Here is a 25,076-nt window from a genome sequence, read left to right as displayed (position 1 = left end):
ATGTGAATATTTGTTGATGAATAGCAATAATCAATATTTCTGTCTAGTTGTGGTCAAATGGGCTCAAATACAGTAATGAGGAAATGGTAATATAAAAATAAAAGTCATTTCTTTCCTTTTATGATCCAAAATTGTTTGTACTTTCGGAAGTTAACTACACAAAAAGTGATTTTAAAAGTGATTTAACCACTAGAATCACTATGCAATTATAAAACTACCAGCAATCTACTGCAAAGTGTAGTTAAACTACTGGTTTAATTATATAATATCAAAACCCTATTGTCTAGTAACAGAATTTAAATATATGAGAGCAATTAGCCTACACCTGGTTCACTACTTCCCAACACTGGGAACATTTATTCACAATCCTGTTGATGACTGACTGAGATTTGCAGGTGTTGCTGATGCTGAAGGTTGCCAGACCGGCGGACAAACCTCTAATATTTTTGTCTCTAAAATAGTATCTTAAAGCATCTGAATGAAATCGATTAAATGGCGTTTTAAACCGTTTTTAAACACCAGTAAATGATTGGTTGTAATTAAGTCACAAATCAAATTGTGAATACGATTTAGTGACTTGACCAACAAGACCTGGCAACCCGGTTTGAGTCGTCATCGTTGTGAGCGCATTCAAGCTCTCTCTGACAGACAGCGTGGAAAGATGGTGCTCGACTTGGACCTGTTTCGGACCGACAAAGGTGGCGATCCAGAGATCGTCCGCGAAACTCAAAGGAAGAGGTTTAAAGATGTCACGCTCGTGGATAAACTGGTCGCCGCGGACACAGAGTGGAGAAAATGTAAGCGCCCTTTCACTTTTGTTTCAGTCATGGTAGCTAACGTTAGCGCGGTGGCTAATGATGCTAATGTGTCCACTGGCGGAGAGCTAACGCCCAACTCCATTACAAAAAGCTAGGGTTTTATAGTCAGTGTGCGAATACAGCTATGTGTTACATCCTGTGTGAGACACTTAAAGACCTCACGCATGTACAGGACAAAGTCTCAAATTCGGCACCTTGAAATGTGTAAAACAGATCTAAATAATATATTTTTTACAATGATTTCGCTTGTTGACTCTTTCGCTTTGCCACCGCAGTAACTTGGGTGAACGTAATGTTAACGTAATGTTCATTGCAGTGGTCTGCGAACCTTTTCAGACAGTCAACTCAACTATTGAAGTATTTAACGTTTTACTTGGTACATTGTATTTGTGCCGAACGTACCGGTGGACATTATTTTAACAGGCTGTGAAAAATTTACCTTGTACAAGACGTGAGAGTGTCTCAGTAAGGGTGGCAACAATTTGTACAGTCATATTTGAAGGAGGTCTGGTGTGGTGTAATCACAGAGGAAGAGAAAACCACGCAATGTGGCTAATGTTAGCGCAGCTAGCACCATTTAACGAGTGAGCCATATGGTTATACCCCACATATTTCACTGTAGGTACTTAATGTCAGATTTTAATAGATTTATGCTAAGCTCTACTCATTCGCACATAAGTTTATCGGCAGATATGATAGTGTTAAATGCTAATGCTAGGTTAGCTTAGCGATGCCGGGTAGTAACGTGCAATCTGATGCAATCCCAGCCACGAACAGGACAAGTCAACCTCGCCCTGCAGTGTAGCTACAGTCTGACCCAGCATGATGACGTGACTGGTTTTTGCAGTACATTAGTGTCACTGTTAAAGAGACTAAGGTTGTTATCATTGTATCGTTGTTTTTGAATGCATGAGGGTGAGCTACAAGTGACAGCAACACCTGTCACCAGGTTAATAGTCCTGCTGCTGCGACTCACATACTCATAAGTGCAGTCCCATTCACTGACTTACTGTGATTTACCCCCTGACAGGCCGCTTCACTGCAGACAACCTGAACAAAGCTAAGAACCTATGCAGCAAGAGCATTGGGGAGAAAATGAAGGTACGGCAGCATCATTGACTGAACAGGTTAATGTAGAGTGAGACAGGAGACATCTCTGTCAGCATGAGAAGAAGCTTTAAACTTTGTCTTCTTTAACATGTGTTTATATTGGGATTGCAGAAGAAGGAACCAGTTGGGGAAGATGATTCTCTACCTGAAGAAGCACAGAATGTCGAGTCCCTAACAGCTGAAACACTCTCGGTATGACCGTCTGGGCTTTTAGCGCTTATCCCAGCCTGTATGGCAGCTTTTCTGCATGTTGTCACACAAATCTCTGACAGATATAACATAAAGCACACACACACTGCCTACTCTCTGCTTCTTCTCACTTGTTTGCATTTTACATTTTTCTGTGTCAGGGCCTGACGGTAACGCAGATCAAGAAGGTGCGTTTGTTAGTGGACGAGGCGGTGGAGAAAACTGACAGCGAGAGGGTGAAGCTGGAGGCAGAGCGCTTTGAGTACCTGAGGGAGATCGGCAACCTTCTGCACCCGTCTGTGCCCATCAGTAATGATGAGGTGAGTGGTTTCATCATGTAAACAAACCACATACCTATCAGTTGTGCGCTCGAGATCAGACTGGAGACATAACCACTTAGAAAATGGGTGACTAGCCTACTTGCTATCTTCATATATTTGTAGTTTTTAAAAAGAAAACACGTTTTATATGGTGAGATTTACTGGAAATGACATACTCCTACTATAGCCAACAGCAAGTAACCTAGCGTTCTAGCAATATCTCTACAGTCATTGCTTCAGTTGGTCTTTTTGTAGTGAAATGAGGTATCAGATAATTCCTCATTTCATCTTCACAAATCAGCTGTGTCCTTGTCCGTCGCTGAGCTTTCGAAGTTAGCAACAGGAATAAATAGAAAAGGGGAGTCCAATAAAAGTTAAGCTCAAAGCGGCAGTGCTGCATTGCTCATGGCCTGTTAGGACACATCATTCATCAGCTTCAAATCCAGATTTTTGATCTAGATTTTTGAGAGATTAAAGTTGCCATGTCTTGTCTCGTCACCCCAAAAAACGCATGACTTTTTAATCAAACAAATGCAACATTCACACTCGTTCCCGCCTCCTCTGAAATTTGATTTCCTTTATGTTGCTGGTGCTCGGCTCAGCAGTAAATTCCACGTGTCCTGGCAAATACTATTGGCTCCATTAGTCTGTTTATAAACAAGCATAATTATATGTTAATCACATTGTCATACTGTGATGTAGGCTACTTTATAATTTGCCAGAAAGGGTCATAAGGACAAATGCTGGTTCAACCAGTTGCATGAAATCTTGTCTTGTCATGAGGTCGCACACCGGACCAGACCGGCAAAACCAGTAATCGACCCAACCATAGTGGCTGCCATTTAAAGTGTATGCCACCACACCCTAGATTTTTATCTAGAGTGTGGTGGCTTTATAAAAAGTTGTTGTTATGAGGAAGACAACTATATAACTACACTCATAGGGAGTACTCAGGGTTTTTGAGTTTTTAAAGGAATGGTTCACCCACAAAATGACCATTTGTAAATGAGTTAGTCATGCTGTGTTACTTTGAATTCATAAAGAAAACTTTGTGTTTCTTGCACGCCTCCATGAAAAATGGCGAACACACTGATTTATTGATTGATTTGGGACCACGTCTAACAACAGCAAATTATATCAAAACATCTGTCTCACACAACTCACGCAGTATAATCCAAGTCTCATTTGTCCAGTCGTATGCTCAGTACCTCCCAGACAGTCATCTTAATGTAACATGTCCTCTGTTCTCCTCCTGACAGGATGCAGACAACAAGGTGGAGCGTACCTGGGGCGACTGCAGCACCCAGAAGAAGTACTCTCACGTTGACCTGGTGGTCATGATCGATGGCTATGATGGGGAGAGGGGAGCTGTTGTGGCTGGGAGCAGAGGTTACTTTCTGAAGGTGAGTGCAGATAATAATATCCAACACATGCAGGGCATAAAGTGACCTTGCAGACAGACCAACAGCATTTTCCTTTTCAAGCTTTTTTTCTCCACTAAAATAAGAAATTTAATTTGCACTCAAAGAAGAAGCGTGACTGGCCTTCTGCTTTCTGAAACCAGCTGTTAAGTTGTTTTCCTCTCCTTTGTTGTGTTCAGGGCCCGCTGGTGTTCCTGGAGCAGGCGCTCATCAATTACGCCTTAAGGATCCTCCACAGCAAGAATTACACCATGCTCTACACACCCTTCTTCATGAGGAAAGAGGTCATGCAGGAAGTCGCCCAGCTCAGCCAGTTTGATGAAGAGCTTTACAAGGTACAGAAGCTTTTACTGGATTCCTCAGCTTTTTCTCTCAACTTGTGTTTAACTTAATAAGGTGTTGTCGTGGATCTGACTGGAGGTAAACCTCAGCTGCTGGAGGGACATTCTGTCCTGCAGAGTCCCGTTTATTGCAACTTCAAGCGGAATGAAAATGTGGTGACGTCATTTGATGTAATTGAAAAATCAAACACCACCCGCATTTTAACCATGAGTTTGGAGTGAGATGTTCAGGTGTCCATATAGTGTAGTTGTGGAAGTGCCACCTTGAGGCCCAAACAAAGAGCTGCAGTCAGAGCAAAATAGCTGACTCGAGTCCAGCTGGCTACTTCAATATGCTGTATATTAATTTTTAATTCTAATAAAACAGTTTTAATGAAGTTGCCATTTGCTGTGGGTAAACATTTGATGACCATTAGACTCCACTTCACACCATTTATCAGTCTGTTATCTGTTATCAGTTCCGCTACAACATGCTCTATATTAATGTGTGTACTCAACTCAGAGGCCGAGTAAAGAGCCGGGAGTCGGTCCAGTGTTTGATAAATATCAGCAAAATAATTAATGACAAAACACATTAAGAGTTGCATTGATTGCACAGACAGGGCACATCCTCATTAGACAGTCTACACCAGCATTAAACTGAAGGCGCTGCATTTTCCATGTACACCTCACTGATGTTTATGAGCTTTATGAAAGATAACCAAGTTGAGTCAGATTAGTAGATTCACACGACTTGAGTCAAGTGATTCACAGGTTAGTTATTTTTGGCAAAGGGTTATTTCATAAATAAGTTAATTTAAAACAAATGCAAAGGCTAGATAGACATGGAATTAAAAACATGTCCCCCTGAATATAACCTTGTTTATTTTTCTCAAAAGGAGAGTGCATTTATGTTTGCAGTAAAACAGTACATTCACTATAATTGTGGTATGTCTAATTAAACCTTACACTGAAGGTGTGAATAAATAAATACAATCTAATAAGGTCTAATGATTATTAATGTCACAGGTTTTGATCAGTCAGGAATAGGTCTCGTTTAAAATATTAACTGTTTGAGCTAAAATGCAAAAGAAGCTTAATTCTCCTTTACAGAGGCCACTGACTTTGGGCTGTTATGGCCAACAAGCCCCTTGAACCCATCTAGCTGGTTACTTTTTCCTACTGACTGGTTACTCCATGTCCTTGTGGAAAGCCTTGGCTGCACATTATTAGATAGCTGTTGTACACTCAGTGTCATTTTACATATCATGTTGCGATGAGCAATAGTTTCATATTTCACCCTCTTTAGAAGTAACTGGGCATCAAGATGTTTAAACGTGTTCAAGAAGTAAAGGTTTAAAGTAGAGGCCTGGGTTCATTTGTACACATATTGGCCAGTGGATCTCCACGACCTTTCAGTAACTTAAAAATAATTTTCATGAACAAACATTCTGACTTAACTTAATGAATGAGAGGTTAAAAAAGCCCTACTACTACAAAACTACGAAACTAGGTTTTGTTTTCTGTACTTGAAGAGTTTTGTATGATGAAAAGCAGCACAGTGGAAAACAGTTCACTGCACTGAAAATCAGTCAGATTTTGCATTTATTGTCTTCACATCATGATGGATACTGCATATGTGAAACTGTTCTTATTGATAATGTTAACTATATCACCCAGCCTTTAGCTTCTTTGACATATATTGCTATGGACACAGGATATAGCACTGTTGTAAATACATATTTTTTCACAGTGTTAAGATTTTTTTAAAATTGTCTTTTTAAACAAATACACAGGTCATGTTTAAAAGTGATTTTCATCAAACTGCGGAATATTTCTAAAAAATGTTTTCTATGTCTTTTCCAAAAACTCAATTATTTCATTTTCATCCAAAACTTTCTTAGGTCTTGAGAAAAATAGACTTTTAAATTCAGTGACCTTTTCAGGTTGTCTCATGACCGCGCAAACCCTGGAAATTGATTTCCGTCCATTGTTCCACCTCCTTAACCCGTGTGTGTGTGTGTGTGTGTGTGTGTGTGTGTGTGTGTGTGTTTGTGTGTGTGTGTGTGTGTGTATTTACACCAGGTCATCGGTAAGAGCAGCGAGAAGTCGGACGACAGCGCCATAGATGAGAAGTACCTCATCGCCACCTCCGAGCAGCCCATCGCAGCCTTCCTGAGGGAGGAGTGGCTCAAACCTGAGGACCTGCCCATCCGCTACGCCGGCTTCTCCACCTGCTTTAGACAGGAAGTGGGCTCCCATGGACGAGACACCCGCGGCATCTTCAGGGTGCACCAGTTTGAGAAGGTCAGCTGTGGGAAACACCACACTCAAATAAATGGCCACTCTTTGTTAACACCCATCAAATTATTAGTGTCATTAAATCATTCGAAAACTATACAGCAGATACACACTCAAGTAGTTTAAATGAGAATAGGCCTAATTTTGTTTTGGTATTTTTGTGAAAACAATCTAATGACCTTATGGGTTTCTTTGTAGATTGAGCAGTTCGTCTATGCCTCTCCACATGACGGCAAGTCATGGGAGATGTTCGATGAGATGATCGGGACAGCAGAAGAGTTCTACCAGTCACTGGGAATTCCTTATCGCATCGTCAACATTGTCTCTGGTAGGTCTGACACACCTGCACATTCACACGAGGGTCTTTAGCAGTTTGCTTCATGTGTAACAACATGTCAACTGCTCAGCTGCAGTTTGTAGTTGCATGAAGATCAGAGCATGATATCCGCTAACTTCTTGCTCCTGTATGTCATCATAGGTGCCCTTAATCATGCAGCCAGTAAGAAGCTGGATCTGGAGGCCTGGTTCCCCGGCTCTGGTGCCTTCAGAGAGCTGGTCTCCTGCTCAAACTGCACCGACTACCAGGCCAGGCGTCTCCGCATCCGCTATGGACAGACCAAAAAGATGATGGACAAGGTGAGTGCTCTGTTTCCCTGCAGCTGTGTGGCTCGACAAAGATCAGTTTGATAATGCAACATGGCTGCTGCTCATCTATCTCCAGAATATGGACAATGTTTTATCCTAAAAACAACCTCCTCTCTGTTTGTTTTATAGGCCGAGTTCGTGCACATGTTGAATGCAACCATGTGCGCCACCACTCGAGTGATGTGCGCCATTCTGGAGAATTACCAAACTGAAGAAGGCATCGTTATTCCAGAGAAGCTCAGGGACTTCATGCCTCCTGGTAAGATGCGCTGAGTGCTTTGTGTTGTGTTGTGTTGTGTTGTGTTTATATAAAAAGACAACAAAACAGATGCTATAAAGCATTTTGGTCAATGAAGAAATGTAAGACGAATGAATAATGAGGCAGAAGGTGTTTTACAAGCTACATATGACTAGTGATGGTGAAACACACTGCTTCGAAGCATTTCATACAGTCAGAAGAGTGACATCTGCTGGCTGTGTGTCAGAACTGCATCTAAGTGGAAGACCTGGAAAAGCCTCAAGACTGCCTGTAAGGAGGCCTCGCTCCCGGTAGTCACTTGATTGTGGGTGTGCCGAAGCAGGGGTCGAAACACTGCCTCGGAACACTTGCGCTGCAAAAGATCAACACTGTGTCGAGCAAACTGGTTCGAGAGTAACATCACTACATATGACTAGACTTACCATGGGGAGGTTCGTGTATCGGCTCAGTTTATCACTGATGTGTCGTACATGTCAGTTGGTAAGTAACAAGAAATTGCAGAAGAGAAATGAGTGTGTCTTAGTCTCAATAAAAAAAGAAAAACTCTAAGGGATCCGTGTCAAGATAGATTTCTTATGTTATGTGTTCATTTTTAAAAGTGACATATCATTATCGGGTGTTTCAAACTCCCAAATATCTATATCAATATGGGCCTCAAAAATCCAGTATCATTTGGGCTTATATTGACTTCAGTTTGGTGCCTTTGTTCATTTCTCCTGCTGAGGCTTTAATATTGCACTTTAAAAATCTATTTCTGTCCGACTGTCTGAATCAGTTAAATCTATCTTTTAGCTGAAGAAGTACAGAGCACAGAGGACAAGAATTGAAATTTACAGTTGCAGTCTGACATCTGTTATACGGTGAAACATGCTGTAAGCTCAGAATAATAAAGTGTTCTGACATACTGATGGAATTACGTTGATTCTCATAGTCAAAGACGTGATGAATCGGTTTGAGACGTGTAACAAATTGCTTGATTTAATAGTGAATAGTGATGTAATACATGTGGGAGAAATAAACCTTCAGCTACAAAAGAGTTGTGTTACACAGCTCCGTTCAGCAATGGAATGTCTCTTCTTTCAGTGGAGAAAACAAGATGGGTGCCCTTACAAAGGACTAGGGCTGTCAGTTTAGGTTCATTCTTCTTTTGCTTGCCCGTCACCCATTAACTTTTAAGAAAGCGGGAGTAAGTAAGTAATTTTTAAGGGGAAAAAACAGCAAAATGACGTGAAATACAACAGGCCTTTCCTTAAAGTCCAGCGCTCCATTGACTCAGTGAGTGGGTTGGGTGGGAGCTAGCTAGCACTCTTTCGGCAATTACAGCTGGTAATGTCATTCTGGTGGTGGAATGGCATCACTGATGAAACATGGTGAAACAAAATGCCGTCTACCTACTTTTGTTTATACAGAATGTGCCTTTTTCGGGGCAATGGGGGGCATGAGCAGGTAACAAAACGACATAGGGAAGCTGCGGCTGGTCAGTCCTTCGGCCATTCTCTCGTAAGTCGGCCCGTTCTTCACTGTTCCCGTCATCTAACAGTTAATGGCCTCTTCGTTTGCGAGGGCAGGGAGGGCGTGCAATTCCTTGTCTCCCCAGCTGCTCATCTTTACAGTGTCTGTCAGGTTTGCGTTTCCCTCTTGCTACTAGCTGCTCGCTAATTCCTGCTATCGGCTGTTTCCTGTTTATCCACCGCCAGTGGCTCGCAAGTGCGGCGTCATCAACAGCTCCTCCCGTTGCGGAAGGCCGCCTCGGTCTAAGGGTTCCGGCAATGTGTCTACCCTACAAGGTGGAAAATTGGGCCCCTCGGATCAACACGCCAATCCGGCTCTGTGTGTCTAAACGCTCGCAGCTTGCCAGCAAAACGGCCCAACATTCGCGGAAAATCATGGCTCAAAATGAAGCTGCTTGTACTTGTGACGCTGCTAACGGTGCTAACAGTGTTAACAGTGATAACATAGTTACAATGCTAAAGGGAGTTTGCCACTCAAAATTTAGCCGCTTACTAACTGGGATGGCGTTACTTGCAGTAATCACCTATTGAGCAACGCCACTAGCTAACAATACCTCCCACTATACCCAGTCGGTGCGCAGTGCAGGAAACTGAAGGGAAGCAATATTTACCTTAGTCAGACTTGAGTAATGGGTCGACATCTCTACAACTGACAAACTTCAATGCACTGCCAACGAGGCTGCTTTACATGAAGAAAACTTTCTGCATGCTGGTGCACCACCTCTGTATTGAAGCATTCCTTTAAGCGCGGTCACAGTTCAACTGTGGTGTTTCCTCTGCTCAGTTTTCTGTGATGTTTTCTTTGTCTTATATGGTAGACCTTCTGTGTCATGCTTTTTGATTGTTTTACTCATTTGTTTGTTTGAAGGGTTAAATGTATTTTTTTTCCACCTCCAGGTTTGACAGAGATCATTAAGTTCGTCAAGCCCGCTCCTATCGATCAGGAGATGTCTAAGAAAGCAAAGAAACAGCAGGATGGAGGGAAGAAGAAGAAGCAGGGAGGAGGGGACCAGAACCTGCCCAATGCCATGGAGACCATGTCCGTCAACGACTCATAAACTCCAGCCCATGACGCCTGTGTCGCTTCACCAGCCCACACAGACAGACACTGATGGGACAGAGCCTCGTGTGTAACGATCAGAGGCCACTGTAACTGTTTGAGAATGTGGAAACCATCCTCTCTGTGTAATGTTGTTCTTATAATGAAACTAGCTCTGTCCCATCTGCGTCTCTCTGAGTGGATGGTGTGTTACTCATCTCAGCTGTTGCTTCTCCAATTCACATAAAGCACACAAACAAAAATATCTCTGTGCTCTCATCTCCGTCTGCAGTTTACTTCAGAGTCCACTGGCCACCTGTCTGTCTGTCCGTCCCTCTCTCACAGCTACAGCAACACTGAGCCTAAAACAAACAGATGAGACCACTTGAGCTGTTTGTGGGACACATGTTGATGCATTCAGATCCAGCAGCTACGTGTCTGGCTTCATTTTCACGGCAGTTAGTAGAGAAACCACAGGTTATATACAGACATGTTTGTTTCCAGGTTTTTGGGATCTGTAACTGGTGTTCAAAGGGATTTTTTGTATAACTGATCAGTAATGGAAATCTTGATTCATCTGCTGTGTTAAACAAAACCTGCGTCTCTTCTGTAAAATGCAGTTGATTACTTCACGTCTGAAATGATCTTAACGTTGCGTCTAAGTCGTATGATTCAGAAATCAATCTTGTGAACACGATCAGGTATCTGTGCTGTCTGTTTTAGGCTTCCCTTCATGACGTCTCTGACCACTGTCATCAACTCCGACCAGCGTTACGTGACGTCATCATTGACCATAATGCTTTTCACTGGCTTCTGATTGAGACATTGGCATCGCCTGTATGAACTCGCTAATATAAAGATAAATATATATATGATTGAGCATTGATGAAGTGGCACTCACTGAAAACAAATATTAAAAACAGTTGATACGGAAGTGATTTTGTGTCTGTGTATGTTTTTCCATCGAGTCTTATGTTGAAATGTGATTCTCAAAGCAAGACATAACAGCTTAACATGTTGTAACATGCCTTGTTTTGGCAAAATAATGTCAGAATTACCAAATGCTGTCTCCATGTAAGGTCCAAGGTATCAGTGGGAACTCCCCATAACCATGTTTTCATTTAAAGGAGCAGTGTGCAGGATTTAGGGGGGCTGCAAGCAGAGATTGAGTTTAAAATTACTATGTTTTTATTAGTTTATAATCACCTGAACATAAGAACAGTTGTATTTTTGTTACCTCAAAATAAGCTGTTTATATCTACATACAGAGTGGGTCCTCTTCCATGGAATCCACAGATGTTGCTCCACCATGTTGTTCTACAGGAGCCCACAACAGACAAACCAATACGTAATCAAGAGAGACTTACGTGTTTTTATGTTACCTGAAGGCCACTGTAGGGAGGGGTGAAGGTAGGGGTATTCATCTGGCTGCAATCTGCAACCTCACTGCTAAATGCCACCAAATCCTACACACTGCTACTTTAAAGTGGAAATCATCCTTTAACTTATCATAATGAAGTAAATGTTGACTGCACAGTGTAATAGCTATAGAATAATGGCACCATCGCTGTTTAGATTGGTTCCTTATAGCCTTGCTTCCATTGCCGGACCCCAGGAAGACTAGCTGATGTCAGGGTGTTGGCCAGTGGGCTCCTAATAATTTTAACTAAACTACCAGTATGCATTTCAGTCTGCCGCCAGGTATGATCACCCAGAAAAAATAGGGCTCCTCAACCATTGCCCAACCAAAACAGAAAGAGGACAGGGCTTTTGTTTTTCCCTGGTAGATTTCAATAATGGCACAAATGGCTGTGACAGTGGAAATAATGAGGTAACTGTGAAAACTGTGGTATTTGCCAGCTCTTGGGAAAACAAAAAGCAATCTGGTAGTCTGTGTGCCAATGGCGCCAACAATAATACCACACGAAAAATGCTGGGGTGGGGCGGGGGTCAAATGTGTCTGTGTCCACTTTAATTTCATACACATCTGAACCTTTTTAATGTTAGAAATTGCTTCTTACAGCATCTGTCCAGACATAACAGGTTAACTTAAGATGCTCAAAATAGCCTGATTAGTTGACAGTAGCTCAGTCCATGGGACTTTGGGTTGGGAACTGTAGGGTTGCATCTAGACCAAATATGGAGTGTAGACTGGTAGCTGGAGAGGTGCCAGTTTGCCTCCTGGGCACTGCCGAGGCACCCCCAAGCAAGGCACCAAACCTCCAACTGGTCAGGGCGCATGTCCAAGGTAGCACCCTTGCTCTGACATCTAATTTAATGCATGTATAGGTCCTGTTAGGGCAGGTGTGTGTATTACAACAGAGTGAAAAAAATGAACTGCTCTCTCCAATCACAGTATCAATGGACACAAAAAACATGTCACGATTTAAGGTCATGCAATCCTGAACCATTGTAATGGAGGAATTTCTTTCTCAAACCATGTAGCAAGCCTCAAGTCTGAAAATCAACTTGAGAGCTCTTGAACATGTTACATGCAATACACGACATTGATTTTAATTCTCACATCCTTGTGCTGAACGCCTTCCATGAATCATCAGATGCATTGATGAAATTTCCAGGCACCTTGGATGTCTGATAAAGAGCAATAAGGAAGACATGACAGTTATTCATTAACTCCAACAGACTTTACACCCACCCGTTTGTCCTGCAATAAGAAGCCGAGTCTGTGTGGTTTAAGTACATTTACGCAGAGGTAAGATGAATTTACTGTATTTATTTCATGATTTACACATTTATGTACCTCTGAATGTCTGAGACTTGTCTTTACGGTAGCCTGCAGGGTTCAGTTTGGCACCAGGCGTGTGAAAATGAGTGACATTTCGGATGATGATAATGAGATCTCCTTTCCAGTGAAGGTGAAAATACTGATTCATGACTGTCAGAAATCTCATTCTTTTCTTATTGTGACGTGTCATGATATTCAACCTAGTTTCAAACACACATGTTCCCTTTTGCTTCATGTGTATTTCTTTCTTTAAACTATAGTTTCTTGGCCGGGTCGAGGTGGTCCGCCCTGATGGACTACAGGTCCTGTCTGAAGCAGCTCAGGGCCTAAAGGTCAGCAGCTACCACTCCCACCCTGTCTTAGTTGCTGTTATTCCCCCCCATGGGGAAACAGTCTTTCCCTTTATATCATGTCCGTACTGATGTTCATGTAGCTCTTCCAATGTGGCAGCCAAAGCCATTGTTGTTGGTTTTGTGTGTGTGTGTGTGTGTGTGTGTGTGTGTGTGTGTGTGTGTGTGTGTGTGTGTGTGCGCACAAGACAAACTGGCACAGTGCAATGTGGATTTCTCAATGTGTTGTGTTTTTCCTGCAAGAATATTTTGAAAGCTATGATTTCAAAATAAAAAAAAATGTTGACTTGCTTGCTTGGATATTTCTGCACTGTGAGAAGACTTGTATTGTTGTGGGAGAGTTTGTATCCACTGTGTGAGCTCTATTTGAACTTGTTAAAGGGACAGTTTACCCCAGAATCAAAAATACATATTTTATCTCTTACCTGTAGCACCAGAAATCATGACCCGGTTACTCAAGATAATCCACAGACCTTGTTGTGAGCAGTTTCATATAGGAACTATTTTCTTACTAACGAACTACACCCACCAACCGTTTCACTGCACAGGAGGAAGTGTGCATCTACTGCTAGCTCACCTAGCTCCACTGAGCTAGCTAACGTTACAGCTCAGCTGAGGAGGACGCCATTAATATTAACATCTCATGCTGTCATGAGCATGAGCCTGTAATCCATGAGTAGATGCACGCTTCCTTCTGCGCAGTGACAAGGTTGGCAGACAGAAAATAGTTCCTACATGAAACTTCTTCCAACAAAGTCTGTGGATTATCTTGAGTAACCAGGTCATGATTTCTAGAAAGAGACATCGCTGTTGAGTTTTTCAAATGTATTTTTTTGGTGCTTTGAGCACCACAAGCTGAGTGCCATCTAGTTCCATTATATTCAAGAGAAGGCAGACATCTCTACGCCCGATATCTCCAACACTCAGCAGCTCACACCAAAACAATCTAGACTAATAAATAGCACTACAGGTATGAGGAAAAATATGTATGTTTTGATTTCAGGATGAACTCTCCCTTTAACTCAATATGTTGGCTTTAAAGATGTAGTAACAAACATGATGTAATCCAGCCCCTCTTCTTCCTAGACATCAGATAAATATTCCTCAGAGAAGGCAGCAAAGAAGAGCAAGGTCCACCTCTTCCTGTCACTGAGTGGGATAGACATTTTGGAAAACAAAACTAAGGTGTGTGACAAAAGCGTACAGTCCAAGGATGCATATGGTTCGATTATTTGATGTCTTTTGCCTTGAATTGTTACTCTTTATCTTCTCGTTGTCTTTCCGACCCTCAGTTTTTGTTGTACTCGTGCCCTCTGTCCACCATTTCCTTCTGTGCCGTCCTGCCATCTTCACCCAAAGTCTTTGGATTTGTGGCGAGACACCCTGCAGCAGACATGAACCACTGTTATCTGTTCCAAAGCAAGAAGTTTGTGAGTATTCAACAGCTAAGCATTTCCAAAGGAACATATTAACGGTTTGTTTTTTTTATTTGAGCAGGAGATCACTAATATTAATATTGGTGATATGATTTTTCAGTCTCACGTGCTGGTCTCAGTTATCGGGGATACCTTCCAGGCTTCAAAAAAAGAGGAGAGCATCAGGGGAGGACGAGACCTGATAGTGGAGGCCCTCAGACACAAGGTTACAACTGTGCATTTTTCACTGTCAGGGCTGGGGTCACTTTTTTCTCTTCAGTTCAGGTGTTTCACTTTATTTTGTCATAGTGCAGAACTTATATTAATCTCTTGCAAGTAGGTTCTTAGTTTAGCTTCATGGGGAGCTTAATTCATAGGGAACTGATACCAACTCTCATTAGCTATAAATATTTATGTTCAGTCGTGCATTTTTTAACACTTACCTAATCTTTTTCTTTTTTTTCCAGAATAAAATGCTGCAAAGAGAAAATGCTGAGCTGAGGAAGCTGCTTGCAGGACAGACTGCTGGCAACCCCTTCTGATATATACTATTGCTCTTATACACACACACACACACACACACACACAGACTTACCACAACACTTGTAACACATGAACTACTGACCCTGTTATACACTGTTAACCCTCAGGAAAACCTTCCAATAAAATGGTGGAACACAGAAAATGAAGATAAGAGTGGAGGAATTATATGAATGACTGCTGGAGGTGAAAAACACTGTCGATAATAATAATCTTGATAATAAAACAGTCTGATGTTGTGTTATTGCCCCTTTTCATGTTAAATCAACTGTAGGTGCGTTCGCTGTACACACCAGCAGAGGGCAGCAGTAAGCAGCCAAGAACTAGGTGGGTGCGTTCAGCTGCTGCCTTCACAGTGTCGGAAATCTTAAAAGTACTTTCATAAAGAACCCAAGGAAGTCAAATACTACAGAGGAAGATGAAATTAGATATGACAGCAGACTCTTGCTGTGTGACTTGTACTGACTCATGACTAAGAATGTATTTAGTGTCAGTGACAACAACTAGACAATAAATCATACTTGCATACCTGGCTTCTTGTATTTCATTGCTCGACTTCTGAAATATGTTAACACACCTGAAGCTAAATACACCACTTGGATGCAGCAAGGAGTCATATTGAATTATTGGATATTGGATTGGGGAATTCGTCGAAGGCATCAGCTTGTCAGCTGTCTGAGGGGGTTAGAGATAAGTCATCCAACAACAGGTCAATATGACGGGAGAAGCAAAGGACATAACAACAAGTTTTGGAACAAGTAGGCTACATTTCTTTTTTATTATAGGAACATCCAACAGGTCACTGCAGTCAGTGTCCTGAAGGAGAGACAGTGGAGCAGGCAGAAGGACAGAGGACTGACAAGTGATGAGAAGAGGCCAGAATGAAAAGTGTATCAGAGTGTGGAGGGCAGAAAGTGGTTAAAAAGTACACACTGTTCCATGACATACTACTTTCTCATAGGCTAACATGACACCCTAAACTTTGACCCTCTTCCTCATACACCCGTTACCATGGTGATAAAACAAAACAGCGTTCACCAAGCTCACCAGAGACTGAGGTCAACCTGGAGAGTTCTGCTGTTGTTTCTTTGCAAGGTATATAGTTTTAACTTTTAACTTGTAACTGCACACATTGATTCTAACATATAATCACAACAATGAAATTACGCATTTCTCTATTGTTGGTATTTTTATTGTCTTTTTATTGTTGGCAATAATCTTTATGATTATTTTGTTCACTTAAACAATTAATATTCACATGGGGCGGCAGTAGCTCAGTCCATAGGGACTTGGGTTGGGAACCGGAGGGTCGCCTGTTCAAGTCCCCGTCTGGACCAAAAACATGGCGCATGGACTGGTAGCTGGAGAGGTGCCAGTTCACCTCCTGGGCACTGCTGAGGTGCCCCTGAGCAAGGCACCGAACCCCCCAACTGCTCAGAGCGCCTGTCATGGGCAGCCCACTCTGACATCTCTCCACTTAGTGCATGCATAGGTCCTGTTTGTGCATGTGTGTGTCTTTCGGAATTGACAACAGAGTGAAAAATTGAATTTCCCCTCAGGGATTAATAAAGTATATCAAATTTAAAAAATTAAATTAAGTTACTATTCCAGTGGTCATCTGTCACTGGCACTTCTGAGAGCTGTCAGGGTAAGCCATTATTGTTTATCATAAACTGAATAAATCACCTTAAAGTGGAAATGTTTGTTTATTTTTAGTATTCCAAGAGTGAGGAAGAGGGTTACTTACAGAGGGGCTCCCCACAAACAAAACTTGATAAATGTTCTTTGATAAATAATTCTAAATAAAGAAACTATGATGAAATAAATAATATTATAATATTATTGTGCTACTTAATTAGTTTAAATTAGTATATTTTTAACATGTTGCAACTGTCCCTTTGGTTGGGATCAGTTGGAATGTCTGACGTCTTACATTCAAATAAATATTGTGAACAATAAGTGATATGTAATCATGTTTAAATGGTTTAATATCAGATAGATGCAAGTTTAATGTATAAAAATGTAGTTAGTCCAGACCAAATAGTCTCTGAGTGACTGAGAGAAATGCAAAGAGTGTTGCAACCGTCCCCAGTCTCCCCTATAACCTATAAGAAAGGAAGAAGTTACGCAGGGTCCTTGAATGCAACACAACATGAAGGTATAGCCTGCAGTGACAGAAGGCACACAGTGTGCGCTGGAGTAAATCCAACTTTATGATGGCGGCGTTTAGTTATTTTGGTGTAAAAGGTGAGTGAAGTTTGTGTAACTAAGCTAACTTTTGTTACAGACGGCTGCAGTCACTGTGAACTAGCAGCTAACATGTAGCACACCTCTGTTAGCAAACAAGCTAGCTCCGGGACGCCACGCCTGAACAACACGGAATTCTGCCAACGTTACATTTTGACTCTGTCAGCTGATTTAACAAAGTTGGCCACAGTTATTACTGACACAGAGGCGTTCCGCTGACCTGTCCTGAGGCAGGCTGCTGGCACATGTCGTGGCTGACTGGTTTGTTCTCTCCCTCCTGCAGACGGGCAGTAGTCGGTGGGAAACTCTGGCTTGACCATCCCGACGTGAGTTGAGCCATCATGGGGACACGGTGGTCTCGTAGCGAGAGCAGCCTGTCGCTGCTCCCGGAGAGGCAGAGCTCTGTGCGGCGGGGAGAGGACAGAGACACCGATAACGAGTCTCTGGATGGGCACGTCAGGCGGGAGGACATAGCTCAGTTCCCCTACGTGGAGTTCACCGGCAGGGACAGCATAACGTGTCCGACATGCCAAGGCTCGGGGCGGATACCCTCAGGTGAGTGGCGTTAATACTTAAAGGGACAGTTCACCTGAAAATATAAAAATACACATTAGTCCTCTTACCCTTAGTGGTATTTATCTGTCTAGAAAGTTTTGGTGTGAGTTGCCGAGTTCTGGAGATATCGGCCATAGAGATGTCTGCCTTCTCTCCAATATAATGAAACTATATGGCACTCAGCTTGTGGTGCTCAAACAGCTGAAAAATTACATTAGGAAAAAAAACACAACATCAATGTCTCTTCCCAGAAATCATGACCTGGTTACTCAAGATAATACATAGACCTTGTTGTGAGCAGTTTCACTCAGGAACTTTTTTTTCTACCTAAGTAAACCCGCCAATTGAATCACTGGGCAAAAGGAAGCGTGCATCTACTCATTGATGTGATGCTCATGCTCTTGACATCACAGTATGTAAATATTAGTGGCATTCTCCTTGACTGAGCTGTGACAAGGATACTCTATAACAGAGGATACCCCATTACTGTGCCAATGGAAGCAAAGGGTATACTACTACTTTACTTCCTGTCTCCTAAGTGGGTGGGGTTGTCTCTTTGCTGCAAACTCCCACCTCCTTTGGAAGTGTAGTAAATGTTGGGTAGATGGATGAAATCAGATTCAAAACAACACAACACTATACAGTACAAATTCAATGTTTGATGCTTATTTTGCTGCTTGTTTTTATCTGCCAGTCTGATATCAGCGTCACTTGTCACCTGGGGTTTCATTAATAAAAGAATGTATAGGATACATACTAAAAATGTACTTACAGACAAAATCCAAAAAAGGCTTGTGCCAAAAAGATATGAGTTTCTACAATCAGGCTTCCTCCTCACCATCTGTGTCGCCAATTTCCTGTTTCCAAAATGTTGTAGGCATAGGTCAAGTGGTGTATCCCTGTTTTAGGCCTTGTTTTGTGCGTACACAATGTTTTTAAATGAGACCCCAGATCTTTTGAGAGTATTTTGCTAAAGCAGAGACATGTCTCCCTACAAAGTTAATTTTCTCCTGATTTGTTTATCTGAAATGCGATTTCAGTGTCTGGATGTCTAGAAGGGGTGGGGCTTGTGAAAAATGGGTCCAATATTTACTTCAGTGACAATGGAGCGAAGGGAACGGTCACAATATGTACTCAAGTTCACTTCTCCCATTATAATGAATGGACTCAGGACCGCTGCTAGTCTCCTAAAGGGGCAGGACAGTGGTGAAACTCGTGTGACACAGACAGGAAATAAATCTAAAGTGGGCCATTTTGGTTCATCAGCAGTCTCTGGCTGTATCGTTAGCTAGCTCAGTGGTGCTAGGTGAGCTAGGAGTGGAAGCACAGTTTGCGGTGATTCTGTGCGGTGATTGGTTGGCGGGTATTGTTTAGCAGAAAATAAATAGTTCCTACATGAAACTGCTCACAACAATGTCTGTAGATGATCTTGAATATCTGAGTCATGATCTCTGGAAAGAGACATTGCTTTTGAGTTTTTCAAATGTATTTTGTCAGCCCATTTAGTTGCATTATATTGGAGAGAAGGCAGACATTTCTATGGCTGATATCTCCAACACTCGACAACTCACACCAAAACAATCTAGATTGATAAATAACACTATGGGTGAGAGGAGAAATATGTATTGTTAATTTTTGGGTGAACTGTCCCTGTAACTTACTGAAGATGGACTCTGTCCTGGTAAAAAGTTTGGAAAATGAACTAAGACAAAGCCCTAAAGGGTATTTAATGTTGTCACAGTTTGAGTAAATGTAATTTCCTTTTCAATTTCTGGTCTTACAATTCAGTCTCAGATGTGTTGAAACTTTTTTAGTTCTGCAGTTTGTGTGCATTAGCTCCTCATGCATGCAGTGACATTATATCCAAATGCCTCATACAGTAAATAGCACCAGATAAATGTCCGCATGTTTCTGTGTTGTGAAACGGATATTGAAGAGCCTCAAGCGATGTTGCTTAGTGAAACTGATGAGCAAACAAAAACTTCTTCAAGCATAGCCTTACGTGTGTTGTGTTTTTTTTAAGATAAGGAAGAGGCTGTCATTATGCAATTTCAGAGGTTTTGCCGTCTAAAAATACATGTCATGGGGAAACACTGATCAATAGGTTAAAAGGCTTGTTATCGCTTCCCTGATAGATCAAGTGAATGAACTGGTTGCATTGATCCCATACAGCGACCAAAGGCTGCGCCCCCAAAGAACGTAAGTAACCAAAATTAGTGTGCCTGAAAAGATTGTATTTCTGTGTCCACTTTACATTTATTTTTGTTCCACTAATGCCATTCAAAAAATGGATCCAGGTGTGAACAAGCGTTGGTGTGTATGTATTGTGCACACAGAGAGTACATTTATTTTTTGTATCGTAGGAAGCTGTATGTGGTCCTGTCAGTTGTGTTGTGCCTCCTGGCGTCTTCGCTTGTGGCCTTCTTCCTCTTCCCTCGCTCCGTGATTGTGGTGGATGATGGGATACACTCGGTGACGGTGCGCTTTGACCACACCAACACGAAGGTTCAAATGAACATGACGGTAGGTTTAATCTCACTTCATGAAAATTGTAGTTTTTATGCTGAATTTTAACCTGTAATCCAAGACAGTGTTACTGCAGTATCCTTTTGTGGATTTTCCCTCTTGTTTATTTCCCTGTGTACTTTCTCCTATTACTTTCTATTTGCCAGAGCACTCTGAACCTCAGCAACCCAAACTTCTTCTCCGTGCTGGTGCAGAGTGTGAACTGCCAGGTCCTTTACATGAAGACGGTGATCGGCACTCAGCAGCTAAACAACGTCACCAACATCCTGCCGCTGAGTCAGAGACAGGTAAAGCAGAAACAGACATCACATTTCAGTAAAAAACACAACCTGCAGACAATGTGAGTCATGTAAGAGGCTTATATATATTTTAAAATGCAATGTTTGTTTTATATCTTAGTAGATATAGTTTTGTGTACATAATAAACACCATCACTGGTTGGGCCACTGCATCCTGGTACAAAGTTCAGTACGCAAACAAAGCTGTCATCACTGTAAATGTGATGTGGGAGTACCTGCTTCAGGATGTGGTCTCTGCTTGATAAACTGTTATGCATACAAGCTCGTGACTTTACTGCACAAACTCCTGCTTAAGGGTTTAATACGTGGAGACAATAGTGCAAGAACAACACACACTGTCAGCGACTGTACACTGAAATAATAAGGCTAATGTTAATCTGTTACTAACAATGACCTAATCTCACCACAAACAGTTTTACACAGTATTTGCTGTGTAGCCAAAGCCTGTTGTATCTTGTTCCTCCACACTGTTGATTACAATGAACATCCGCATCCTCATCAGCTCTAGATATCAACATGTTGAGCTCTGATGTTGAATAAAGTATCTGTCTCCTGCAGGTGAACTACACAGTCAGTGTGGAGATTGGAAGCAGTGCACCCTACGTCTAGTAAGTGTCTCTGCCTCAACTCATCTGAAACTGTCCAAACAGCTTGTCAGTGTCATGTAGAAATGTAACATTTTTTCGCCATAAAGTCTGCTTTGAGCAGTAAGGTCTCATTGGCCTAAAGGGGTACTCTGAGGTTTTAAATGTAGACTTCCATAAAGAAGGGAGACTTGGCCAACTAGCCTGTCCTGTCGGTCTGTGAGTTTCCCTTTTTAAATGACAAATACAGACTGTTGCCGCCTGCTGCTATGGAGAGCTATTTCCTCTCATGCAAGTGCAGAACATACGTGCTGATTGGCCGTTGGCTGTAGTCCTTGTGATGTTTATGTGTAACCCTTAGCCGAGACACAGGCGATGTGAGGAGAAGGAACAGTTAGTTTTGGTTGCTGCTAGTTCGGTTTGATGTCTTGGCCTTAAGTACTACGTATGGGTCAAGTTCCACACCAGATCCTACATTTCTTATTATGCAACACAATAGCATCTTTTGTAGAAACGCCTACCCATTTGTACAAGATGGGCGAACTGAATTTGATGCGACAAGTGTGTGGAATGCCCCTTTAACTCTATGGCAATAAAGCTGCATTTGAATGACTCAGAGAAAATGAGTGGAATAATGATCCAGCTCTGTATTCCAGTTTAACAATCTAACCCTTTTCTTTTTCAGTGCCTTCTGCACCATGCCCAGCATTAAGGTCCACAACATTGTTGTATATATGCAGTAAGTATCTCTTTACCTACCTCAAAAACATTGCGAAAAATGCTCATTAAAATCTCCCAGAGCCTAAAAAGACATCTTTAAATTGCCAACCAACAGTCCAAAACCCAATGATTCTTCATTTATTGCCATAAATAACAAAGAAAAGCAGCAAATTCTCACAATTAAGGAGCTGGAACCAGCAGGTGCTTGACATTTGTGCTTGGAAAATGACTGCAACAATTCATAAATGATCAGAATAGGTAGTAATTATTTTTCTTTTGACAGAATTAATTAATTGTCTAATTGTTGCAGCACTAAGATCCTGTACTTAAGTAAAAATACTGATACAAAAGTGTTAAATACCCCATTACAAGCACAGAACAACTGGCAGCAAAATACTGTATACTTAAAGCAGTAAAAGTAAAAGTTCAATACTTGTTGACTACTTTAAAAAGTTAGGGGCTATTTAATGATGAAAAACTTCAACCTGTTTTGAATTTAGATGAACCTATCTTAAAATATTGTAGACAACAATATATTTTTAAATGTAGAAAAGTGATAGAATATGGCAGGTCACAGTGCCAGAATAATGAAAAAGTTGTTTTCAAACAGTCGATCACACATTTTGTACCCTTTATATTAAAAGAAATCTTAAAGGACTCAATTCCAGATTAAAAAAAAAAAAAAAGATACAAAACTCCGCATCCTACATTTTAGGAGCAATATTTTTCAGAAGAAAATTATTTGCAAAATCTGCAATGTTCCTAAAGCAGTCAGATAAATATAGTGGAGTAAACACACAATATTCCTCTAAAATGTACTACAATAGAAGTGCTTAAGTAAAAAAACATGTTCTTCAAAAATGTGTTTAGGTACAATACTTGAGTAATTGTACTTCGTTACTCTCCACTACCGCACTGTCATAACCTTTTGCTTATCAGCCTACAGTCATGATGCAGCTGTGTTTATCATGCAAAGTAACAGGGAGAGATGATGTTGCCACATAAGCCACTTCCGCAGGGTTATTGCCTCTGATAGTTACATAAACACTTAACAGACTTATTATTGTGGCTTTGTAGTTCAAGTTCAGACATAATAACCATAATTTCATCTTCTGTAAATGACCTGAAGCATTCTCTCTGCTGGTGCACTCTTCCCTGATCATGCATCCTGTCTGGAGCTAATTTATTGTGAGAAATATAAATTGATAAAGTTCTTGCTTGTTTTCAGAACCTCGGTGAAAACCTCATACATGGTGCGAACATCCCAGAACAGCCTGGAGGCCTATCGCTACATAGACTGTGGCTCCAACAGCACACGGCACCTCTCCTCTGCCCATCACAGCACCGCTCTGCTGTGAGAGGAACACACCACTTCTCTGGACGAGGTGACGGAGATGTCAGCGCACACTCCAGGATTTTGCCGACATGACCACCAGCAAAATACCAAATGGTGCTTTCCTGTAAGCTGACACAGAACAGGGAACATACTTAGCTGTTCACTCGTGCCTTTGGATGACGAAGCTGGAGAACAGACAGGAAAAAGGCAACAGCTATTTTTTTTTAACTGCACATTGGTCTTTATTGGCAGCAGATAAAGGTTTTGTTGCAGTTGTTGTTGTGCAGAGAATTTGTTGCCTGAGCAGCCACTTATGGTTTGTACTTTGGGCCTGATGATAGCCTCAACTCATCACGACTAAAATCCAAGTCTAAAAAGGCAGTCTTGCTATGTCAAACTTGCTGACAGAACGAGTCACATGTTCTACTGGTGAGAACGGAGTGACAAATTAAATGAGTCATTCCCAACGAGCGCTCGGCGGCTCCAGATTTCGGACTCGAGACAAATGTCAGAGAAGGCTTTTCTCTGTGAGGGGAATGGCCGACATTCCAAGCTCACAATGACAGCGACGTGCCAGAGCAGCGATAGCATTCTATTTTGCTCTCGCTTTAATTAACGCTGCAGAGCTCTGTCTGTGTCAACTGCTGATGTAACATCAGGCGAGCTTTCTTCAGCATTCTTCAGCGTAGCTTGAATGACTTTTGGTTTTGTAACACTGTGTCGGACTGAAGGCAGCTGACTTCACGAAAAGGAGAAGTGAAGTAGCTGGCATGCTGTTTTCTATTTTGAGGGATAATTTAACGAGTGTTTTTGCACCTTGAAACTAGGACAAACTGTTGAACATATTGCTTTTTCCTGTGTTATTTAACTGTTGCTGAAGTTGGGAATGGCATTGACACGTTTAACATGTCGCAGATGTTTTAAATGAACCGATAAGTTATTTTTGGTAGCTCTCATCGCAACAAGACTAAGCACACTGATTTTAGATTCAGGGTATTTCATCCAAAGAAGTGTCATAAAGAGGAATACTGTTCTCAGACCAGGGTTTCTTCAAGTATCAGTAAAGCTCATGGGTTGATATTAACTAGGTCACTGTGGAGTTAGTTACAGAGTCAGTCAGGTCCAAAGGTCTGTATTGTTCACACTCCTGGCTGAGACACTGAAAGAGAAATGTAATAAGTGCTGTTAAACATCTGTATGCACCATCCTGTCCACTGGGGCCTTAAAAATCCAGATGTGCAACAGCAAACAGCATTTAAATATCATGTGTGTTTGTCAGACTGTAGTAGACCTACACTGTGACTTCCTCTGCCTTATCCTTCATCTGTGTGTTTTAATCAGCTCCTCCCCCATCTGTTCTCTACAGACGTGTGTGATAAGGTTGATTTCACATTTCACTTCATTTTTAAAGGGACAGTTGTTTGTAAATTTTGAATGAAAGGTTTTACTAGTTTGGGTTTTTTTTTAAATTCAGTATATATTGTCTTGCTAAACGAAATATTAAAGGGACGTGTGATTAAATAAAACTAATTATGAACCAGTATATTTTGTTTCAGAGTCTTCTTATGCCTCAGGGCTGACGAAACTGTGACAATGGGGCATTATGTTTTTTAGGGCGTCCACCTATCAGTCCCATTTCAGTGCTCCTTGAGGACATTTTTCTTCAGATTTGTCATAAATATCCACTCTGCAATGAATTAGAATTTGGTTGTTAAAATTCACTGTGACCTCACATTCATCCCATTCTTGTGAAGGCTTTATCTCAGGAACAGCTTGAGGAAATGCATTCAAATTTGGCACAAATGCAGTTTCTTTCTATGTTGTA

The 25,076-nt window shown here is 41.5% G+C and overlaps 3 protein-coding genes across 4 annotated transcripts; all 3 read left to right on the top strand.

The window, feature by feature from the left end:
- The first annotated feature begins 609 nt into the window (after nucleotides 1-609).
- Nucleotides 610-10,867, top strand: sars1 (seryl-tRNA synthetase 1). The gene is made up of 11 exons (XM_049581004.1): nucleotides 610-797; nucleotides 1,849-1,919; nucleotides 2,040-2,120; nucleotides 2,279-2,437; nucleotides 3,697-3,840; nucleotides 4,038-4,193; nucleotides 6,264-6,485; nucleotides 6,678-6,807; nucleotides 6,958-7,115; nucleotides 7,254-7,383; nucleotides 9,792-10,867. The coding sequence occupies exons 1-11, from the start codon at nucleotides 662-664 to the stop codon at nucleotides 9,950-9,952; spliced, it is 1,548 nt and encodes a 515-aa protein (XP_049436961.1). The 5' UTR covers nucleotides 610-661; the 3' UTR covers nucleotides 9,953-10,867.
- Nucleotides 10,868-12,565: 1,698 nt separating this feature from the next.
- LOC125891802 (PTB domain-containing engulfment adapter protein 1-like) lies at nucleotides 12,566-15,517 on the top strand. Its single transcript, XM_049581321.1, has 7 exons — nucleotides 12,566-12,646; nucleotides 12,727-12,809; nucleotides 12,940-13,011; nucleotides 14,116-14,214; nucleotides 14,322-14,459; nucleotides 14,566-14,670; nucleotides 14,912-15,517. The coding sequence occupies exons 2-7, from the start codon at nucleotides 12,762-12,764 to the stop codon at nucleotides 14,984-14,986; spliced, it is 537 nt and encodes a 178-aa protein (XP_049437278.1). The 5' UTR covers nucleotides 12,566-12,646; nucleotides 12,727-12,761; the 3' UTR covers nucleotides 14,987-15,517.
- Nucleotides 15,518-16,024: 507 nt separating this feature from the next.
- On the top strand, nucleotides 16,025-24,794 carry tmem106c (transmembrane protein 106C). Of its 2 annotated transcripts, none has more exons than XM_049581319.1 (8): nucleotides 16,025-16,079; nucleotides 17,515-17,786; nucleotides 19,922-19,985; nucleotides 20,150-20,309; nucleotides 20,459-20,599; nucleotides 21,170-21,219; nucleotides 21,881-21,934; nucleotides 23,144-24,794. In XM_049581319.1, exons 2-8 carry the CDS (start codon nucleotides 17,573-17,575, stop codon nucleotides 23,271-23,273), a joined length of 813 nt encoding a protein of 270 aa, XP_049437276.1. In that variant the 5' UTR covers nucleotides 16,025-16,079; nucleotides 17,515-17,572; the 3' UTR covers nucleotides 23,274-24,794. The 2 variants fall into 2 exon arrangements, with proteins under 2 accessions (XP_049437276.1, XP_049437277.1); XM_049581320.1 differs by lacking the exon at nucleotides 16,025-16,079 and adding an exon at nucleotides 17,102-17,231.
- The last annotated feature ends 282 nt before the right edge of the window (nucleotides 24,795-25,076 follow it).

This window comes from Epinephelus fuscoguttatus, linkage group LG7 (genome assembly GCF_011397635.1).
Source record: "Epinephelus fuscoguttatus linkage group LG7, E.fuscoguttatus.final_Chr_v1".
NCBI classification, from domain to species: domain Eukaryota; kingdom Metazoa; phylum Chordata; class Actinopteri; order Perciformes; family Serranidae; genus Epinephelus; species Epinephelus fuscoguttatus.
This window is presented reverse-complemented; position numbering and strand designations above follow the sequence as displayed.

What these genes read in the sequence shown, in the direction of transcription:
- sars1 (XM_049581004.1), top strand. Translation starts at nt 662, where the DNA reads ATGGTGCTCGACTTGGACCTGTTTCGGACCGACAAAGGTGGCGATCCA. An exon ending in GCAGAGGTTACTTTCTGAAG is followed by an intron (nt 3,841 to 4,037) that starts GTGAGTGCAGAT and finishes TGTTGTGTTCAG; the next exon opens with GGCCCGCTGGTGTTCCTGGA. An exon ending in GGGTGCACCAGTTTGAGAAG is followed by an intron (nt 6,486 to 6,677) that starts GTCAGCTGTGGG and finishes GTTTCTTTGTAG; the next exon opens with ATTGAGCAGTTCGTCTATGC.
- LOC125891802 (XM_049581321.1), top strand. Translation starts at nt 12,762, where the DNA reads ATGAGTGACATTTCGGATGATGATAATGAGATCTCCTTTCCAGTGAAG. An exon ending in AGATCTCCTTTCCAGTGAAG is followed by an intron (nt 12,810 to 12,939) that starts GTGAAAATACTG and finishes TTTAAACTATAG; the next exon opens with TTTCTTGGCCGGGTCGAGGT. An exon ending in TTTTGGAAAACAAAACTAAG is followed by an intron (nt 14,215 to 14,321) that starts GTGTGTGACAAA and finishes TCCGACCCTCAG; the next exon opens with TTTTTGTTGTACTCGTGCCC.
- tmem106c (XM_049581319.1), top strand. Translation starts at nt 17,573, where the DNA reads ATGGGGACACGGTGGTCTCGTAGCGAGAGCAGCCTGTCGCTGCTCCCG. An exon ending in AGGTTCAAATGAACATGACG is followed by an intron (nt 20,310 to 20,458) that starts GTAGGTTTAATC and finishes TCTATTTGCCAG; the next exon opens with AGCACTCTGAACCTCAGCAA. An exon ending in AACATTGTTGTATATATGCA is followed by an intron (nt 21,935 to 23,143) that starts GTAAGTATCTCT and finishes GCTTGTTTTCAG; the next exon opens with AACCTCGGTGAAAACCTCAT.